The sequence below is a fragment of the Balaenoptera musculus genome, chromosome 19 (genome assembly GCF_009873245.2).
Source record: "Balaenoptera musculus isolate JJ_BM4_2016_0621 chromosome 19, mBalMus1.pri.v3, whole genome shotgun sequence".
In the NCBI taxonomy this organism is placed as follows: domain Eukaryota; kingdom Metazoa; phylum Chordata; class Mammalia; order Artiodactyla; family Balaenopteridae; genus Balaenoptera; species Balaenoptera musculus.
Window position 1 is genome coordinate 718,139 of NC_045803.1, and position 21,811 is coordinate 739,949.

The 21,811-nt window shown below is 42.7% G+C and overlaps 1 protein-coding gene across 2 annotated transcripts; it reads right to left on the reverse strand.

Moving 5' to 3' along the window:
• Window positions 1-32: 32 nt before the first annotated feature.
• LOC118885849 (zinc finger protein 585A-like) lies at window positions 33-20,548 on the reverse strand. 2 transcript variants are annotated; one of them, XM_036834994.1, is made up of 4 exons: window positions 20,535-20,548; window positions 18,053-18,208; window positions 15,866-15,992; window positions 33-4,520 (listed from the first exon to the last, which is right to left on the reverse strand). In XM_036834994.1, the coding sequence occupies exons 2-4, from the start codon at window positions 18,155-18,157 to the stop codon at window positions 1,159-1,161; spliced, it is 3,594 nt and encodes a 1,197-aa protein (XP_036690889.1). In that variant the 5' UTR covers window positions 18,158-18,208; window positions 20,535-20,548; the 3' UTR covers window positions 33-1,158. The 2 variants fall into 2 exon arrangements, with proteins under 2 accessions (XP_036690889.1, XP_036690888.1); XM_036834993.1 differs by lacking the exon at window positions 20,535-20,548 and having other exon boundaries at window positions 18,053-18,356.
• Between the last annotated feature and the right edge of the window lie 1,263 nt (window positions 20,549-21,811).

Below are 21,811 nucleotides of genomic sequence, written 5' to 3' on the forward strand. Positions count from 1 at the left end.
TAAAGAACTGATGTAAATGTTTGTAGCAGCTTTATTTTCAAGAGTGAAAACCTAGAAATAACCTAAATGCCCATAAAAAGATGAATGGGTAAACTAACAATGGTACATCCAGATAAGAATGCTACTCATCAAAAAATAAAGAGATGAGCTATTTGTTTATATCACTGATGAATCTCAAATAATTATGAAACAAAGGAATTCAGAAGAAAAACCCAGTAAACAGTTGATTCCAATCAGATAAATTCAAAAAAATGCAAAGGTATCTATTCTAAGGGAAAGTACATCAATGATTACCTGGAGAGGTGGGAAGGGCAAGGAGAGATAATAATAGGACATGAGGCAAATATGGGCATTATCAGAACTCTGGTGATGGTTTCGAGGTTCATACCTAGGTGAAAACTTATTAACTTGTAATACTTCAAACATATGCAGTTTAGTACATGTGAATTATACTTTAATATAGCTTTAAAAATTGTCTCAAGATGAAAAAATCTGTATTTCTCACTCTTTTTGGAAAATAGGTGTGGCAACCGTATACTGAATCCACCAACTCTCTCCTTGTGCCCTCTGGGGATCAGTCTTCCCTCAGTGGTAGCAAATATGGAGAGCAATGAAGTACGTTTCTACCTGAGTCAACAGGCATGCTGCCTAGATCACAAGAGCCACATCCCCTTTTCTCTTTCTTTCCTGCCTCTGCAGTAAGGACCTTGAAGTAAAATTCACTAGAATCAGTGTATAAACTGATCCTGCACAGTCAATGTCACAGAATCTGGATACACTTTTAGAAGAGGCACATTCCATCCAGTTGGCTGCAATGTCCTCCACTCCCTATTAAACCGGAGTTTCTGCACCAATTATGGTTTCCCCCAGACCCAATGGTCGGAAATATAGTTCTCTGTAGACTTGGGGAATACACGCCCTTCAACAGTGCCTCAATACCCTATAATCTCTAATTTGAATAAGGGAAAAAAATTCATGCCCTCAGAAGCACTTGAGGTGAGATTCAATTCAGACCAATGGCCCCTCAGTTTTCTCCACTGCCCCTATACTGAACAAGGAAATTGCACATTCCCTGTACTTCTATGCCTTTCTCTCATGTAAACTCTGCAATCATCAGAAGGATTTGCTCATAAAAGATTTCCCACATTTAGTGCATGCTTAAGGCCTTTCTCCAGTGTGACCTCTCTCATGACAATGCAGTTTGGAGGCATTAATAAAAGATTTCCCACATTCACTGCACTTAAAAGGCCTTTCTCCACTGTGAACTCTCTGATGATAATAGAGGTTGGAGCTACGAGTAAAAGATTTACCACATTCAGTGCACTTATAAGGCCTTTCTCCAGTGTGAGCTCTCTGGTGTATAATGAGGATATTTCTTTGGACAAATGATTTCCCACAATCACTGCACTCATAAGGCCTTTCTCCACTGTGAGCACTCTGATGATAACGAAGGCTAGAGTTGCTGGCAAAGGATTTCCAACATTCACTGCACTGATAAGGCTTCTCTCCAGTGTGACTTCTCAGATGTGCACGGAGGAGGTAATTAGTGGTATAAGATTTCCCACATTTGGTGCATTTGTAAGGCCTTTCTCCAGTATGAATTCTACGATGATAACGGAGGGTGGAGCTAGCGGTATAAGATTTCCCACATTCACTGCACTCATAAGGCTTCTCTCCAGTGTGACTTCTCTGATGAACACGGAAGAGGTAATTAGTAATAAAAGATTTCCCACATTTGGTGCATTTGTAAGGCCTTTCTCCAGTATGAATTCTACGATGATAACGAAAGCTAGAGTTGCTGGTAAAGGATTTCCAACATTCACTGCACTGATAAGGCTTCTCTCCAGTGTGACTTCTCAGATGTGCACGGAGGAGGTAATTAGTGGTATAAGATTTCCCACATTTGGTGCATTTGTAAGGCCTTTCTCCAGTATGATTTCTACGATGATAACGAAGGCTAGAGTTTCTGGTAAAGGATTTCCAACATTCACTGCACTGATAAGGCTTCTCTCCAGTGTGACTTCTCAGATGTGCACGGAGGAGGTAATTAGTGGTATAAGATTTCCCACATTTGGTGCATTTGTAAGGCCTTTCTCCAGTATGATTTCTACGATGATAACGAAGGCTAGAGTTTCTGGTAAAGGATTTCCCACATTCACTGCACTGATAAGGCTTCTCTCCAGTGTGACTTCTCAGATGTGCACGGAGGAGGTAATTAGTGGTATAAGATTTCCCACATTTGGTGCATTTGTAAGGCCTTTCTCCAGTATGAATTCTACGATGATAATGGAGGGTGGAGCTAGCGGTATAAGATTTCCCACATTCACTGCACTGATAAGGCTTCTCTCCAGTGTGACTTCTCAGATGTGCACGGAAGAGGTAATTAGTGGTATAAGATTTCCCACATTTGGTGCATTTGTAAGGCCTTTCTCCTGTGTGAATACTCTGGTGTTCAATAAGCCTACACTTACTCTGAAAAGATTTCCCACACTCACTACATCCATAAAGACTTTCTCCTGTGTGAATTCTCTGGTGTTGAATGAAGCTATTCCTAAGGATAAAGGATTTCCCACATTTGCTACACTTATAAGGCTTTTCTCCAGAATGAAATCTATAATGATTACACAGATCATTGATAGAGGTAAAGGATTTCCCACATTCACTGCACTCATAAGGCCTTTCTCCTGTGTGAACTCTCTGATGATAATGGAGGTTGGAGCTAGTTTTAAAAGCCTTCCCACATTCACTGCACTTATAAGGCCTTTCTCCTGTGTGTGATCTCTGATGACATCTGAGGGCAGACCTAGACATAAAAGATTTCCCACAGTCACTGCACTCATGAGGCCTCTCTCCAGAATGAACTCTCTGATGATAACGGAGGGCACTGATACTGGTAAAGGATTTCACACATTTGCTGCACCTCATATGAGGCCTTTTTCCAGAATGAACCCCCTGATGATAACAAAAGTTGGATTTAGAGGTAAAAGATTTCCCACATTCACTGCATGTATAAGGCCATTCACTAGAATGAATTCTCTGATGGTAACGAAGAATAGCAGGAGTAATAAAAGATTTCCCACATTCACTGCACTCATAAGGCCTTTCTCCAGTGTGAGTGCTTTGATGATAATGGAGGTTAGAGGTACTGGTAAAACATTTCCCACATTCACTGCACTCATAAGGCCTTTCTCCAGTGTGAACTCTTTGATGATAATGGAAGTTAGAATTAGTGGTAAAAGATCTCCCACATTCGTTGCACTCATAAGGTCTTTCTCCTGTGTGAGATTTCTGATGATATCTGAGGGCAGGCCTAGAGAAAAAAGATTTCTCACATTCATTGCACTCATAAGGCCTTTCTCCTGTGTGATATCTATGATGCGAAATGAATGCAGACCTAGACATAAAAGATTTGCCACATTCACTGCACTCATAAGGCCTTTCTCCAGAATGAACTCTCTGATGATATCGGAAAGCACCGGTAGATGTAAAAGACTTCCCACATTCACTGCATTTATAAGGCCTTTCTCCTGTGTGAGATCTCTGATGAGAACGGAGGGTGCCATTAGTGGTAAAGGACTTCCCACATTCACTGCACTCATAAGGCCTTTCTCCTGTGTGAGATCTCTGATGATAAATGAGGGCAGACCTACAGGTAAAAGATTTCACACAGTCACTACACTTATAAAACCTTTCTCCAGAAAAAACTCTCTTATGTCGAATGAACACAGAGCTATGGGAAAAAGACTTTGCACAGTCACTGCACACAGAACTGTTTTCTCCACTGTGCAATCTCTGGGGATAAATGACGACACACTTGTGAGTTAAGGATTTCCCACATTTGCTGCACTTGTCCTGTCCTGAGCCAGTATAAATTTTTTGATGTTGAGTGATGGTTGAGCTTTGTCTAAAGGATTTGTCACTTCTGCTAAACACATGAAGCCTTTCTCTAGTGTGGACTCTCAGGTGCATAACAAATGTGGATTTGTACCTGAATGTTTTCCCACATTCACTGCACACAAAACACTGTCTTTCAGTGTAGACACACTGGTCCTGAACAAGTGTGTGTTTGGGGCTGAGGGCTTTCTTGCATTCTCTCCAGGTGTGATGATTTTTCCTGCCTTGTGAAGTTGACCCACACTGGGTGATTTTGCTTGGCTTCTCCACAGTATGAGTGGTCTTTTGCCGCAGATGTCCCACGCTGGCCAGGATTTTCCTAGAAGTAAGAGGCTTCTGTGACACTTGGAATCTGTGGCTCCTGAAAAATGAAGCCCTGTGTACAATGTTATTCAAAGGCATATAAAATTTTGTTGCACATGCCCCACATCTCAACAGTTTATGGCTGTGTTGTGTTCCCTGATGCTCGGCCAACTGGAAAATATCTCTCAAGACTGGACCACACATCTCACAGGGGTGTGTCTTCTGGGAAAATGGAGCTGCCTTAGGAGACCCAGCCTGTGACACTCCTACAGGAACAGTTTCTTTACAGGGTGTCTTCTCACCTTCTGCTCCACAGCAGCAACCTGAATGCAAAGAAACACTTGTGAAGTACACATTGACTCCATAGAGAGGGGGTTAACTCACCACAAATGTGCAGCTGTCTCATCTAAGAATGAATCTTTCCAAGCAAATGGGATACTTTTCAAGACAGGGAGTTGGAAATCAGTTTAAGCAGCAGCTGCTGTGCATTCCTGGGTCCTTACAATATGAAAATGGTAGAGACCTCAACAGGGGAAGGATACAAAAATAGGGTGTGACGTAAGGAAGAGAAGCAGGGTCTAGTGCTTGTTTCTCTGACCACAGCTTCCTGCAGGACCTTTTCTACTGCTGATGTGAAGCACAGTAGAAGGGTGTGATCAAGGCCGTGAAACCACAATCACAAGAGATTATGTGCTTTTCGAGGTCAATTTAAGCATTTGTTCACACCTCACAGCAGAACATATGAAAAGCAAGGTTACAGAGTAATAGAGAAAGGGTGGTGAGAGAAATGGGTGAGATGTGGAATCCAGAGAGGTAGAGATTATCACTGGGCTGGAAATCACAGTAGAAATGACAAAGTAGTTGAACTGACAGGTTGGCAAAAGGTCAAAAGTGGAGGAATAAAGGTAGAAATGTGGTGTGGCCACTGGCAATGGCACCAAAATTCTCATTGAACAAGGACAGGTTCCTGGTATAGTCTTTTTTTTTTTTTTTAAAGAGTATATATATATATATATATATATATATATATATATATATATATATATATATATATATATATATATATATATATATTGATTGGCTGTGTTAGGTCTTCATTGCTGCACACAGGCTTTTTCTCTAGTTGCGGTGAGTGGAGGCTGCTCTTCATTGTGGTGTGCAGGCTTCTCATTGTGGTGGCTTCTCTTGTTGCGGAGCACAGGCTCTAGGCACATGTGCTTCAGTAGTTGTGGCGCACAGGCTCAGTAATTGTGGCTCGTGGGCTCTAGACTGCAGACTCAGTAGTTGTGACGCACGGGCTTAGCTGCTCTGTGGCATGTGGGATCTTCCTGGACCAGGGCTGAAACCTGCGTCCCCTGCATTGACAGGCGGATTTTTAACCACTGCACCACCAGGGAAGTCCCTAGGTTCCTGGTATATTCTTAACACGGCCCTTATGTCACACTCTCCCCAGCTGTAATTCACCAGAATCAGGCCCACTCTGAGCCCACCTTGCCATGGCTAGAGCCATGTCCATCCCATGATTCACAAAGGACTCTTCTAAGAGTCCTTTACCTTACTTTGCCCTAAGCCCTAACTGTGCAACTACCTGGGACCAAGCACTGAAGGAAAAAGGACAAGTGAATGGCCAGCACTGTCCCAGAGCAACTCAGCACACAGCAGACCCAAGAAAGAGTACAAGGTGAGTGACGTCAACAAAACAGTAGAATAGGAGACACCGCCCTTCACCACCAATGAGAAATAACTAATCAGCTATCCATGAAGGAATTAATTAGCCCTGGAAGGCTCAAGAGTCCAATTAAGAACCCACTACAGCAGAGTGGAGCATAAAAAAAAGGAGTATGCACACAGAAAGGATCGCTGGAGAGACTGTCTTAGCAGAGACATCTGGAGATGACTAGGAAATGGAGGCCGGGCTATCACTGGGCTACCTCTATCAGCCACAGGTTGGGTGCCACTGCAGTCCCAAGTGGCCTGCACTGCAGAAGACCCCTGTTGCCTGCTCTACAGCGGACACTGGAGCTTTCACCACTGAGTTATCCAACAACCATGGCCATAGTGGATGCTCTGGTGAGTATGAAGCTACTGGGCCAGCCCTCAGTTGGACCTGCTGTGCCGATCCAGGATCAGGGCTGCCACACCCTCCAACCCTGTACATGTCCTGGAACCAGAGGTGCTGTGCCTGCTGTGTGTGTCCGCATTCCAGACCCTGACTCCAAAACTACACCATGTACTCTGGTGTCTCAGGCACTGGAGACAACTTCACTATAGAGAAGCCAGATCCACAGACCCACAGCCACTGTCTACATGTACAGCCAGACACAGACTCCATGGCTGCTCCCTGCATAGCCACACATCACAAACCAAAGCCAAGGGCTTCCCTGGTGGCACAGTGGTTAAGAATCTGCCTACCAATGCAGGAGACACGGGTTCAAGCCCTGATCCAGGAAGATCCCACATGCCATGGAGCAACTAAGCCCATGTGCCACAACTACTGAGCTTGCGCTCTAGAGCCCACAAGCCACAACTACGGAGCCCGTGTACCACAACTACTGAAGCCTGTGCGCCTAGAGCCCGTGCTCCACAACAAGAGAAGCCACCACAATGAGAAGCCTGCTCACTGCAACGAAAAGTAGCCCCTGCTCACCGCAACTAGAGAAAGCCCGCCCACAGCAACGAAGACCCAAGGCAGCCAAAAATAATAAATAAAATAAAATAATAATAATTTAAAAAACCCAAAGCCAAGGCTGCTGAAGGCTATCCAATGACCCAGACCCCAGTACCACTGTCACTCCACAAGTGCCTGTACACAACACCCCGGTTCTGTGGATGCTCAACAGGTACCCACATATTAGACACCAGTGCCACTACAACCAATAGGGTGCCCAAGAGCCGACTGGGCACAAAGAGGGATCCCCTTGCCCACAAAGTACTCCATAGGAGAAAAAGAGATCAGGAATTCCTCAGCATCCTTCTCCACCACTTTGGACACCCACAGCCTGGTTGATTGAGGACTCCTGATATCTTTGCTGACACTGACTTCAGGTGAAGAAGCTGCACAGAGACCAACACAGCTGGGCCTTCCCCAGAGCCTGAATGACCACAGCCCAACCTTGCACCCACCACCAGTGGAGGTCTTTCCCCACCAACACTGTAATGCGAAGGGAAAAAATTACTACACCATCAAATCAGCAGACATAAATGCAAGCCTACAGGAAACACAAAAAAATCAAGGCAACATGAAACCAATACAGAAATACCATAATTTATCAGAAACCACACCCAGGGAAATGGAGATCTACAAATGGTCAAAGAATTCAAAATTATTGTTTGAACAAAGTTCAGTGAAGCAACAACAAAACACAGATAGACAATTCGACAAAGTAAGGTAAACAATACACAAACAAAACAAGTTGCTCAACAAAGAGACAGAAATGAAAAAGAACAAAATTGGCTGGCCGAGGATGCACTGAGGGACAGTCCCTGGCTGCCAAACCTAAGAGCTGCAGGGGACAGGTGCACCTTCATCCAGTTGCCTATAGGTACCAGCACCCACTGGGCTCATGAACATTGGCTGAGAGGAACAACAGGATGGAGAAATCACTCCACACTTTCAACCAATGATACTGGAGTTTCTAGCATGCCCACCCTCCGAAAAGGCACTCAGATGTGAAGAATCAACAGATGAATTGATAAATGAATATGTGGGAAATGCCTATCAAATCACTGATGGGATTTTTTTTACTTTTTTTTATTGGAGTATAATTGCTTTACAATGTTGTATTAGTTTCTGCTGTACAATAAAGTGAATCAGCTATATGTATACCTATATACCCTCCCTCTTGGACCTCCCTCCCACCCCCTCCATCCCACCCACCTAGGTCATCATAGAACACTGAGCTGAGCTTCCTGTGTTTTATAGCATGTTCCCACTAGCTATCTATTTTATGCATGTATTCTATATATGTCAATCCTAATCTCCCAATTCGTCCCACCCTCCCCTTCCCCTCAGTGTCCACATGTCCATTCTCTACGTCTACCTCTCTATTCCTGCCCTGCAAATAGGTTCATCTGTACCCATTTATGGGATTCTTAATGTGATACGACAGGCAGCTAAGAAGACACATCAAAATAAGAAGAAATGGAGCAATACCAGATCATTATATATGTGATCACACACATACATATACATACAGACACACAATAAATAAATCCTCTTAATACCAGTAGGGTGTCAACTAACATGTGGGAAAGAAGACTGTCTCTACACTGACTGTCCTTACTGCAGTGGTTTTTCAGCAGTCGGTCTCTGAAAGAAAACCGCATACAGGAATGAAATAGCACAACCACCTTGTGCTTTAACAGTCTGCTCTTACCCATTACCAGAATAATTTATGTGTTCTTACACCTTTAGACTTGTATGGGTATTAAAATCTTCAAGAATAATGAAAGCAACCAGAACCAAAATGGTATATATATGAAGTATATGCCTTAGGCATCTATTTTTCGACTAGATGGAAACTAGATGGAAATACTGAAGACACTTTTTTTTTTAAAATTTTTATACAGCAGGTTCTTATTAATCTATTTTATACATATTAGTGTATATATGTCAATCCCAATCTCCTAATTCATCCCACCACCACCCCCCCACTTTCCTCCCTTTGTGACCATACAAATATCATATATTAACTCATATATGTGGAATCTAGAAAAATGGTACAGATGAACAGGTCTGCAAGGCACAAATAGAGATACAGATGAAGAGAACAAAAGTATGAAGACCCATTTAAATTGCAGGAAAGATGCTTTGCTTCTGTCAAAGAATTATGACTATAGGCTTAAGCTGCAGAAGTTTCTTTTATTGTACTTTTGTTCTACCTTTGTGTTCTGAATGTTCAAACATAAAATTTTTGTATTAGAAGAGGCATTTCAACAAATACCTGTTGAAAAAGAGTAGTCCCAATAATCTGATGGCTTTATTTCTTGTTTACCTAAAAGTTAGTCATTTGAAAGTTTGTTTACTTTCAAGATCCTTGGTACACTCACATGTTAGGACTGATGAAAATCATTCCAAAAGAGCTATACTGGAATACATGTAGGAAATGCTTTGACTAGTTTAATATAAAACCGTACAATAAAATGGAAATTTCATATACATGCAAAAATTCTGAGTTGGTAAAATAACTTTCATCTATTGGGCATGAAGCCTGTTGGTAAAATTACTTCATTTGTTGGGCATGAAGTGTAATAAAATGATGACACTCTCCCATTTAAAACAAACAAACAAACAAATGAGCCCACAGAAATTTTGGTGCTGAGAAATACAATGAAACAAACAATAAAGCACAATGGAGATAGTATCAACAGCCAATTTTATCAAGCAAAAGTAAAAATCTAGGAACATGAAAACAGGTGTTTCAATTATCCAGTGAGGGGGAGAAAAAAGAAAAAGAATGAAGTAAAGAAAGCCTATGCGGATTATGAAATATAAAGCAAAACATTATTTGTATTTTCAGAGCCCTTGAAAGATAAGACAGAAAGTGGTAGTAAGCACATTTAAAGAACCAATGGTTGAAAACTTTCTAAATCCAGGGAGAAGAGTAGATGTCCTGATGCTCACAGGTTCGATCAAAGGGAACTTCACTGAAGCACATAAAAAAACTGTCAAGGGCTTCCCTGGTGGTGCAGTGGTTGAGAATCTGCCTGCTAATGCAGGGGACACGGGTTCGAGCCCTGGTCTGGGAAGATCTCACATGCCGCAGAGCAACTAAGCCCGTGCGCCGCAACTACTGAGCCTGCATGTCTGGAGCCTGTGCTCCGCAACAAGAGAGGCCGCGATAGTGAGAGGCCCGCGCACCACGATGAAGAGTGGCCCCCACTCGCCACAACTAGAGAAAGCCCTCGCACAGAAACGAAGACCCAACACAGCCAAAAATAAATAAATAAATTTATATATATAAAAAAAAAACTGTCAAAAAGCAACTACAGGGACTTCTCTTGTGGCACAGTGGTTAACACTCCACGCTCCCAATGCAGGGGGCCCAGATTGAATTTCTGGTCAGGGAACTAGATCCCACATGCATGCTCCAACCAAGAGTTCACATGCCACAACTAAGGAGCCCACGTGCAGCAACTCAGAATGCAGTGAGCCACAACTAAGGAGCCCGCCTGCTGCAACTAAGACCCAGCACAACCAAATAAATAAATAAATGTTAAAAAAAAAAAAGCAATTACAGAGAATTCCCTGGTGGTCCAGTGGTTAGGACTCAGCACTTTCACTGCTTGGGCCTGGGTTCAATCCCTGGTCAGGGAACTAAGATCCCACAAGCCTTGCAGTGCAGGAAAAAAAAAAAAAAAAAAAAGGCAATTACATATTATTCAGTCATTAAAAAAGAAAGAAATAATGCCATTTGAAGCAACATGGATGAACCTACAGATTATCATACTAAGTCAGGTAAATCAGAGAAAAAAACAAATATGTGATATCACTTACATGTGGAATCTAAAAAAATAGTACAAATGAACTTTACATACAAAACAGACATAGACTTACAGAAAAAACTTATGGTTACCAAAGGGGGAAGTGGGGGAGGGATAAATCAGGAGTATGGGATTAACAGATGGACACTACCATATATAAAATAAACAACAAGGATTTATTGTATAGTACAGGGAACCATATTCAATACCTTGTAATCAACTATAATGGAAAAGAATCGAAAAAATATATATAGATATATACATATATATCGATAACCGAATCACTTTGCTATACACCTAAAAAAAAGCAATCACAAATGGAAAATTTTGAAAGCAAGCCATGCGGCGCAGCCAAAAAAATAAATAAACCAATAAAATAGGTCTCAAGATATATATATCTTTTTAAGGTGAAAAAGTTAGAGCAATAAATGCTCACATTTAGAAAAAGAAAGACCTCAAACAACTTTATGTCTCAAGGAACTAAAGAAAGAACAAATTACACCCAACATTACCTGAAGAAAGGAAATAAGAAATATCAGAGCAGCAATAAATGAAACCAGAAACTAGAAAAAAGAGAAGATAAAGAATACAAGGAGTTCATTTTTGAAAAGATAAATAATTGACAAGCCATTAGGTACACAAAGAAAAAAGAGAAAAGACTAAAAAATACCAACACCCATTTATGATAAAAACTCTCCAGAAAGTGGGCATAGAGGGAACCTACCTCAACATGATAAAGGTCATATACAACAAACCCATAGCAAACATCATTCTCAATGGTGAAAAACTGAAAGCATTTCCTCTAAGATCAGGAACAAGACAAGGATGTCCACTCTCACCACTGTTATTCAACATAGTTTTGGAAGTCCTAGCCACAGCAGTCAGAGAAGAAAAAGAAATAAAAGGAATCTACATTGGAAAAGAAGAAGTAAAGCTGTCATTGTTTGCAGATGACATGATACTATACAAAGAGAATCCTAAAGAAGCTACCAGAAAACTACTAGAGCTAATCCATGAATTTGGTAGAGTAGCAGGATACAAAATTAATGCACAGAAATCTCTTGCATTCCTATACACTAATGATGAAAAATCTGAAAGAGAAATTAAGGAAACACTTCCAGTTACCACTGCAACAAAAAGAATAAAATACCTAGGAATAAACCTACCTAAGGAGACAAAAGACCTGTATGCAGAAAACTATAAGACACTGATGAAAGAAATTAAAGATGATACAAACAGATGGAGAGATATATCATGTTCTTGGATTGGAAGAATCAACATTGTGAAAATGACTATACTACCCAAAGCAATCTACAGATTCAATGCAATCCCTGTCAAACTACCAATGGCATTTCTCACAGAACTAGAACAAAAAATTTCACAATTTGTATGGAAACACAAAAGACCCCGAATAGCAAAAGCAATCTTGAGAAAGAAAAATGGAACCGGAGGAATCAGGCTCTGGGATTTCAGACTATAATACAAAGCTACAGTAATCAAGACAGCATGGTACTGGCACAAAAACAGAAATATAGATCAATGGAACAGGAAAGAAAGCCCAGAGATAAACGCACACCCATATGGTCACCTTATTTTTGATAAAGGAGGCAAGAATATACAATGTAGAAAAGACAGCCTCTTCAATAAGTGGTGCTGGGAAAACAGGACAGCTACATGTAAAAGAATGAAATTAGAACACTCCCTAACACCATACACAAAAATAAACTCAAAATGGATTAAAGTCCTAAATGTAAGGCCAGATACAACTCTTAGAGGAAAACATAGGCAGAACACTCTATGACATAAATCATAGCAAGATCCTTTTTGACCCACCTCCTAGAGAAATGGAAATAAAAACAAAAATAAACAAATGGGACCTAATGAAACTTAAAAGCTTTTGCACAGCAAAGGAAAACATAAACAAGACAAAAAGACAACCTCCAGAATGGGAGAAAGTATTTGCAAATGAAGCAACTGACAAAGGATTAATCTCCAAAATTTACAAGCAGCTCATGCAGCTCAATATCAAAAAAACAAACAACCCAATCCAAAAGTGGGCAGAAGATCTAAACAGACATTTCTCCAAAGAAGATATACAGATTGCCAACAAACACAAGAAAGGATGTTCAACGTCACTAATCATTAGAGAAATGCAAATCAAAACTACAATGAGGGGACTTCCCTGGTGGTGCAGTGGTTAAGAATCTGCCTGCCAATGCAGGGGACACGGGTTCGAGCCCTGGTGTGGGAAGATCCCACATGTCGTTGAGCAACTAAGCCTGTGCGCCACAACTACTGAGCCTGCGCTCTAGAGCCCGTGAGCCACAAATACTGAAGCCCGTGCACCTAGAGACTGTGCTCCACAACAAGAGAAACCACCGCAATGAGAAGCCCGCGCACCACAACGAAGAGTAGCCCCCACTCGCCGCAACTAGAGGAAGCCCACATGCAGCAACGAAGACCCAATGCAGTCATAATTAATTAATTAATTAATTAATAATTTTTAAAAAAAACTACAGTGAGGTATCACCTCACACCAGTCAGAATGGCCATCATCAAAAAATCTACAAACAATAAATGCTGGAGAGGGTGTGGAGAAAAGGGAACCCTCTTGCACTGTTGGTGGGAATGTAAATTGATACAGCCATTATGGAGAATAGTATGGAGCCTCCTTAAAAAACTAAAAATAGAACTACCATACGAACCAGCAATCCCACTATTGGGCATATACCTTGAGAAAACCATAATTCAAAAAAAGTCATGTATCACAATGTTCATTGCAGCTCTATTTACAATAGCCAGGACATGGAAGCAACCTCAGTATCCATCGACAGATGAATGGATAAAGATGTGACACATATATACAATGGAATATTACTCAGCCATAAAAAGAAACGAAACTGAGTTATTTGTAGTGAGGTGGATGGACCTAGAGTCTCTCATACAGAGTAAAGTAAGTCAGAAAGAGAAAAACAAATACTGTACGCTAACACATATATATGGAATCTAAAAAAAAAAAAAAAAGATTCTGAAGAACCCAGGGGCAGGACAGGAAATAAAGACACAGATGTAGAGAATGGACTTAAGGACACGGGGAGTGGGAAGGGTAAGCTGGGACGAAGTGAGAGAATGGCATGGACATATATACACTACCAAATGTAAAATAGATAGCTAGTGGGAAGCAGCCACATAGCACAGGGAGATCAGCTCGGTACTTTGTGACCAGCTAGAGGGATGGGATAGGGATGGTGGGAGGGAGATGCAAGAGGGAGGAGATATGGGGATATATGTATTTGTATAGCTGACTCACTTTGTTATAAAGCAGAAACTAACACACCATTGTAAAGCAATTATACTCCAATAAAGATGTAAAAAAATAATAAAATTAATTTTGCAAAAAAAATCAGAAATTAAAGACACATTACAACTGATAACACAGAAACGCAAACAATCATTAGAGACTACTATGATGAGTTAAATGCCAACAAACTGCATAACCTAGAAGAAATGAATACAGTCCTATGAACAAACAACCAAGACTGAATCATGAGGGAATTCCCTGTTGGTCCAGTGATGGCACGGAAAAAAAAAAAGAAATGAATGGGATGAAAATCCCAGGACCAGATACATTCACTGGTGAATTCTAGAAAACATTTAAAAAGAATTAGCATCAATCCTCCACAAACTTCCAAAAATTGAATAGGATCAACAACCTCCGAACTCATTTTATGAGGCCAGCATTACCCTGCTACCCAAGGACACTACATGAAAAATGCAGACCATTCATGATGAACACATAAGCAGAAATCCTCAATAAAATACTACCAAACCAAATTCAACAGCACAAGAAAAAGATAATATACCCTGATTAAGTCTGACTTACCCTTGGGATGCAAGGATGCCTCAAGGTACACAAATCAACGTATGCAATACCCCACCACCCTAGCAAGTGGAGTATAAAAATCATATGATCTTTTCATGATATAAACTCTCAACAAATTCGGTACAGAAGGAACGGACTTCACCATGATACACTCCATATAATATGACAACTCACAGCCTACTTCATATTCATGGTAGAAGCTAAAAGCTTGTTCTCTGTAAATCAGGAACAAGACAAGGACGGTCACTTTCTCATCACTTTTATTCCACAGTGTACTAAAGTCTACACAGAACAATTAGGCAACAAAAAGAAATAACAGACATTTAAATCTGAAAAGAAGCAGCAAAGTCTTCTCTGCAGATGACATGACGTTATGTATAGAAGACCTTAAAGACTCTCCCACCAAACTGTTAGAATGAATAAGCAAAATCAGAAAGCTGCAGGATACAAAATCAACATACAAAAATCACTCGCATTTCAGCACAATAACAATGGACTATCTCGAAAGAAACGAAGAAAGCAATCACAGTAATAGCATCAAGACCAATAAATACTTAGGAAGAAAGTTAACCTAGGAGTAGAAAAATGTGTACAATGAAAATCATAAAACACTAATAAAGGAAATTAGAGATGGAAACAAATGAAAATACATCCCATATTCATGGATTGGAAGAATTAGTATTGTTAAAATGGCCATAAGGGAATTCCCTGGCAGTCCAGTGGTTAGGACTCTGTGCACTCACTCACTTCCGAGGGCCCAGGTTCAATCCCAGGTCGGGGAACTAAGATCCCAAAAGCCTGACTTTACTGGTGACGCAGTGGTTAAGAATCCGCCTGCCAATGCAGGGGACACGAGTTCGAGCCCTGGTCCAGGAAGATCCCACATCCTGTGGAGCAACTAAGCCCGTGTGCCACAGCTACTGAAGCCCACGTGCCTAGAGCCCATGCTCCGCCACAAGAGAAGCCACCGCAATGAGAAACCCGAGCACCACAACGAAGAGTAGCTCCCGCTCGCCGCAACTAGAGAAAGACGGCATGAAGCAACGAAGACCCAACGCAGCCAAAAATAAATAAATCAATCAATAAATTTACACAATAGCAAGGACTGGGGATGCAGGAGAGAAAAGATGACAGTGCAAATACCCCAGCCTTCTACCTACCACAACAACTACACAGAATACTGGGGAAGCAAGCTGTCCCTACACCACATGGGTGGACAGAACACGTCCTTCGGAAAGGGGGGTGAGGGTGAGGCAGGATACAGAGCCTAGCCCAGGTCACTGGGGAGGGTGAGGGTCTTACCCAGCGAGGATATAAGTTCGTAGCTCTCCAGCATCACACTGAGGTACAGGCGTCTCTGAGCCTCATCAAGAAGCCTCCACTCCCCCCAGGAGAAGCGCACAGCAACATCCGGAAAGGTCACACCACCCTGTCATGAAGGGGAGAGATGAAAGCTTGAACATTCTCCCTCTGAGAACCCACAATCCATCTCCTCATATATCTATTCCAGTCATCCTCCACCAGAGATCCCCACCTGAGAGAGGATGCCAGGCCCTGGTGCAAGTGATGCCCTCTGTCTCCTCACAGCCCATTAATCACTTTGTTCAGTCCTCAGCATAACAGGTAGGGGGGCACATAGATGCCATCTAAGCTCTGGGCTAGATCTGCAATGTCCCGTCCCTCCAGCCAAGCAATTCCCCTGGGGTCTCCCAAATTGTGGGAATCCAGGCACAGCCAAATGTAAGCTCATGCTTCACCGGTAAAGCCTCAACACCAGGGCTTGGGGACCATCAGCTCCCACTTCCTCTCCATGTGCACATCATTCTGTAGATGACATTTCTCTCACAATTTCAGACCCTACAATTGCGCTTCCACAGCACTGCCACATCCCTGCACCACACCATAGAATTCTCCCTGAACATACCCACACATTTGGCGCTTGGCATCCAGAGAGGGCTTGAGAAATTCAAACAAGATTCGGTACAACCCCAGTCCTCTGATGGATCCAACACCAGAGTAAGCCACAAACGCTGCTTAGAAGATCTCCCCAACTGCCTCTAATCCTTGCTTCAGTATCAGCCACCCAGAACCACGTGTGAATTTCATATTCCCTCAACTCTCTTCAACTTTTTTACTGCCAGTTTTGCCCCTTCAGCAGCCACAACACTCCTCTCTGTCTCCACTCAACCTTTGTAAAAAAAAAAACAAAAACAAAAAACCCCCAGTCCTAAATATCTCCCTGCCAGGCACAGTGACCCACAAATGACGACATTTGCCACAGGCCGTATCCACTAGCAAGCCTCAAACGTCCCAGACCCCGTCAAAGCTCACCACAAAATTCTGGAGAAGCCACATAGTAGTAATACTAAATAAGCAACAGCCCCAGTCTCACTGCCTTCTTGTCTCAATTACTCCTAAGTCTCCTCAGCCGTCACTTGTCCACTCATCCCATGGAAGCCTCGGCCTCCCACCAGATCAACCTCTCTCCCATACCGTTCCCACTGCCACTTCTCTACCTCACTTGGGTTTTCAATGCCCAGCAAACCCAACCAGGCCCTGAGCCAGAGAACCACTCCTTAGCACACACCAGTCTTTCTGACCTACTAATACCGTGGCCACTATAACCTGCATCCCCCCTAAATGTGAGACAGCTCCACCCTGGTCCACACAGTAGACATCACTTTTGAAAGTTTCCATTCCTGAACACCTTCCCCCGTTTTCCAGACCTGCCTGTCCAGCTGCCCACTTGTTGCCTACACTCACTCTTCTCTGAAACATCTCAGACTCTTTAACAGAGCCAAAACAATCTTGTGATATTTCCAAGGAAAATTAACCTGCTGCTAACGTCCCCATCCAGTTGATGAAGCTTTCATCCCTTCGTCTAATAGGGCCAAAAACCGTCCGGTCATCCATCACTACTTCCTTTCTGTCATCAGCAACACCCACAATTTGGCTTGGCCCTTCTCCAAAATTGGATCCAGAACTTATCACACTCCAGGACAGTCACTCTGGTCCATCAACACTCACCTAGGCTATTGCAATTAATCTTCCTGTGTTTCCTGCCTACCCCTTACTCCCATAGTCTTATCTCTTGTCTGCAACTAGTTGTAGCCTCTTTTGATCTGAGGAAGACCACCTCCCACCTGCGATTCAAACCTCATATTACTTGTATAACAGATGGCCAACTTCTCAAGCAGCAACACTGCAGGCTTGACTCTGGCCTCGCTGCATCTTGTTTCTAACAGAAAGGACAGAGTTGCTGTACCCCGGTCCCGACCTCCAACCTTTCCGTGTATCCTCCTCTCCGCCTGTAACCCTCTTCTACACGCGACCACACACTGTCTGTCGGAAACAGAACTCCACCCACGATCGCCTCACCGTCCTGGACACCGAGACCGGGGCTAAGGGCAAGTGAGCAGGCGCCCCGCACTGGGGGCTTCAGTGTCTGGTGGGGTGAGGGCGGTGAGGACCCAGAGAACAAGCGTTTACCTGAGGCGGGTCCCTCAGCGTCGCCGCCATCGGATTCTGTGGTCTCAGAGGACCGGGAACGGCGGTCCTTATCACGGGTCTGGCGCGCGGCACCCCGGGCTGCATCGCCGAACCTGACACGCCTCTGTGCAGCGGGGACACAGCCTCCTCTCGGACCTTCCCGTTCCCGACCAGCGAGCCAACGGGAGAGACGCCAAAATAAGCGCGACTTGGCTGGCTAGGCGGTGTCCCCTTCCTCCCTCACTACTCCGTGAGGACAACCACCCCCGACAGAGGACAACAGTATCCGAGCACAGTTCCCTGCTCCGCCGGACCCCCCACCAAGCAAAATGATCGCCAGGACAGGATGTCGGAAGTCCCGCCCGTGAGGCATGCTCACTCGGGGAAAGCCCTCATCCTGATCCCTCATTGGTTCATGCCTGGTGTCTCTGTGCCTAGGCTCTTCCGGGTAATATTGTTCTCAGAGCTCTGGAGACCTCAGGGAAGGGTGTTCTCCATCCTTACCACCAGAACGTTGGCTGGGAGGTACCCCTAGGAATGCGGGAGAAATGATGCTCCTACCCAGAGGGAGGGGCTTTGCTCCTTGTGAAAGGCGTGAAGAGACGTTGTTTTAGACTCCTTGAAGTTCAGCCTGCTCTCAGAGGACAAGTCTATTATTTTAGACGTTTCCAAATTCTACTACTCTGTGGGCAGAAAATGTTGCCCCCCCCATTCCACTTCTAAAAGGATCAAGCCAGCCCCCACTGCAGCCGTTCCCCAAAGGTGTGCCCTGAGGGGAAATCAGGATGGAGAAAGGCAGGAAGCATTCTGTGATTTGGACAATGACCCTTAATAGTTAAGATGCATATCTAAGGACCAATTTCAAGGAACCCAGATTCTTGCATCTTCTCATACAGAGAAAAGCACTGAAATCATTAACTTGAGTTGTCTGTTCTTTGTGATTACCAGCAATCCCTTAATGTTCGACTACCTGTTTTTTCCAGAAAAAAAAAAAAAACAACAAAATAAAACCTCCTCTATATCCTGGATTCTCCCTTATGGAGCAGTTCCTCAGAGCGATCTGAAAGGTTGTCTCCAGAGCTATAGTCCTGAGTAAGATCCCTGAATAAAACTAGAAACTTTTAGGTTGTGTGTTCCTCTTCAGTCCACAACTGAGGTAAGCGGCACATCATTCGACAGAGCCATTCAGACATAAATGAGTACATACATAGCTGGAAAATTGATGTTACTGCTCTCAAATACTTGTAGCCTGAAGCATTAGAGTCACTTTTGTGAGTTTCAGTGTGATTGGTTAAGAACAATAGAAAAGATCCCATTCAGGTCCTGACTGGCAAGAAAGAAAAGGGACATGTTAAAAACAAAAAAAAACAAAAAAAACCTTCAACCCCGGGTTTCAGAACCAAAAAAAAAAAAAAAAAAAATCAACTGAGTAAATTTTTAAAATATAATTGGCTTTAGTGATTGGTTCACGAATCAAGTGTCATCCCATCTAACGAGTAGAGGGGAGCTCCAAAGGGCTACAGAACGGGAAAGGTTTTTTTAAGGTACAACAAGGAAGTAATCAATAAAAAAGATGATTTCAGGCTTAGGTAACCTACCTATGGGGAATGGAAAGGGTCTATGTGCCAGATTACCTCATCTTCCCTTGGGGGGATGGAGATGGCCCCATGTGACAGATTACCTCATTGGTGCCAACCAGAAAATTCTTAACTGGTTAAGGCTACATTCCCAAGGAAAGTTGAAGCTTCAATTAGGTTAGGTATCAAGGCCCAGTTTTGTGTCATGGCCTATCATAAGTAATGATACCAGGTCTGCTTCTGGTTCCACACAAAACCTCTCTCTTGCCTGCATAGTTAGGGATTGTTTCACTCATTGAGGAACACTTTTATCCATGTAATACTTTTTATCCATATCCCCAGATACATGCAATTCCTCTTAGGAATCAAACAAAAAGCAACTTAATTGATGCTATTTTGGGTACCACACAGAAGCTGTGATTTTTCAGTTGGAGTACATATGCAAAAGGCAGCACCTGAACCCTGAAATAAAAGGGTATCCGAACCCCATGATCTCATCTTTCTGCTAGGAAGTGATGATTATTTTTGCAGGCCCTGGTATGACATTTTGTATGTGGAGTTGAGATTATCACAGAAAAACAATTGCAAAGTGTGCATTTCAGAAAGAAGTTAATAATGTTTATGTAGTTCTTTAAAGACAGTAGCAGAAATAGCTCTAAGGACACATCAGTAAAGGGTGAAAAAATTTGAGACATGTTTAGAAGAAAGCTCTGTGAAGTCAAAAATGATAGAATCAAGCTGAGCATGTGATTGTCCTAAACATTAATAATTGTGTGAATTTTGCCTCCAAAATGTGATTCTTTCATTCCTGAAAACATGGAGCAATACTACTTGGCAGTGATAGTTAAAGAGGAAAAAAAAAAAGAAAAAGAAAAAAAAAAAAAAAAAGAGGACATTAAGAGTACCTGGAATAGGGACTTCCCTGGCAGTCCATGGGTTCAATCCCTGGTCAGGAAGGAACTCAGATCCTGCATGCTGCACGGTGCACGAAAAAAAAAAAAAAAAAAAAGTGCCTGGAATAGTAAAAATAAGAGAGAAATTGAGGTGTCATGTTTATTCACTGCTCTAACAAATGATCATTGGGCACACACTGGATTTTCAGGAACTTTTCCTAGGTGCATGGGAGAAATTCAGGCACAGGAGAAACAAAGATCCTGCCTTTGTGCAGCTTCTATTATGTTTAAGGAAAACACAAGAAACATGAAATAAGAAATACTAAATTATATAGCATGTTAGAATATGGCAGTTGCAATGGAAACAAGGAGAGAAGGCGATTTTGCTGAGCAGAGGGAATGGGATGTAATATTACACGGAGCAGTAAGGAAGGACTCCTTAATAACAGCACCACTGAGCAAGGATGAGCCCTGTGAGGTTTTATGTTGCTGTTGTTCTATTAAAAGATAAGTGAGGTACATTAAAATTTTGAGTAGATCATTTGAGCAAACATCAGTTCAAACTGGACAGCCCCAAACCAAACTAGGGGAAAGACTTTTGCAGAGCAGGAAGGGAAACAAAGCAAGGAAATTATTTGATTGGCTCTCGCTTAAGGCATAGCCTTATTTGGGAAAGCCTAGTGGGCTGTTTGTAATCAGTTGTTCTTAAGTTTCTATTTCTTCCCTTGGAGGCATTTACAAGAATTTACTCTGGTTCAGGTTTCCCTTTGCTTACAAGGCTGTTAAAACATTGGAGCCACCTCAGTCTAATGGCTTCCTTGTTTAATTACAGTTCCAAGCAAAAGAAGCAGGTGGCTACGTGGTTTCAGTGTGTGGGGCTCCCACAGGTGTCCTCAGGAGGTCCAGTGCTTTTAGCCATTAGCCTGCTTGGGTCACTGCAGAGACTCTCAGTGGGTGTCCATTAGAAAACTTAACTCTGCTTCTCTCTTAGAGTCTGCAGATCTACAGCCCCGCGGACTGGAGCTGAGAGGCAGGCAGCCTGGCCTTCCTGATACAACTTCTCAGTTTCATCTCTGCACTGACCCTATCCATCAGCATCACCTAGGGACCCATTAGAAATGCTAATTCTCAGTTCAGAACTCAGACCTATTGACAGACACCTTGGGAGAAAGGCCCAAGTACCAGTGTTTTAAGAAGCCTCCAGGGGCAACACACCATTGTAAAGCAATTATACTAGAATAAAGATGTAAAAAAAAAAAAAAGATGAAGCCTCCAGGGGCTTCCCTGGT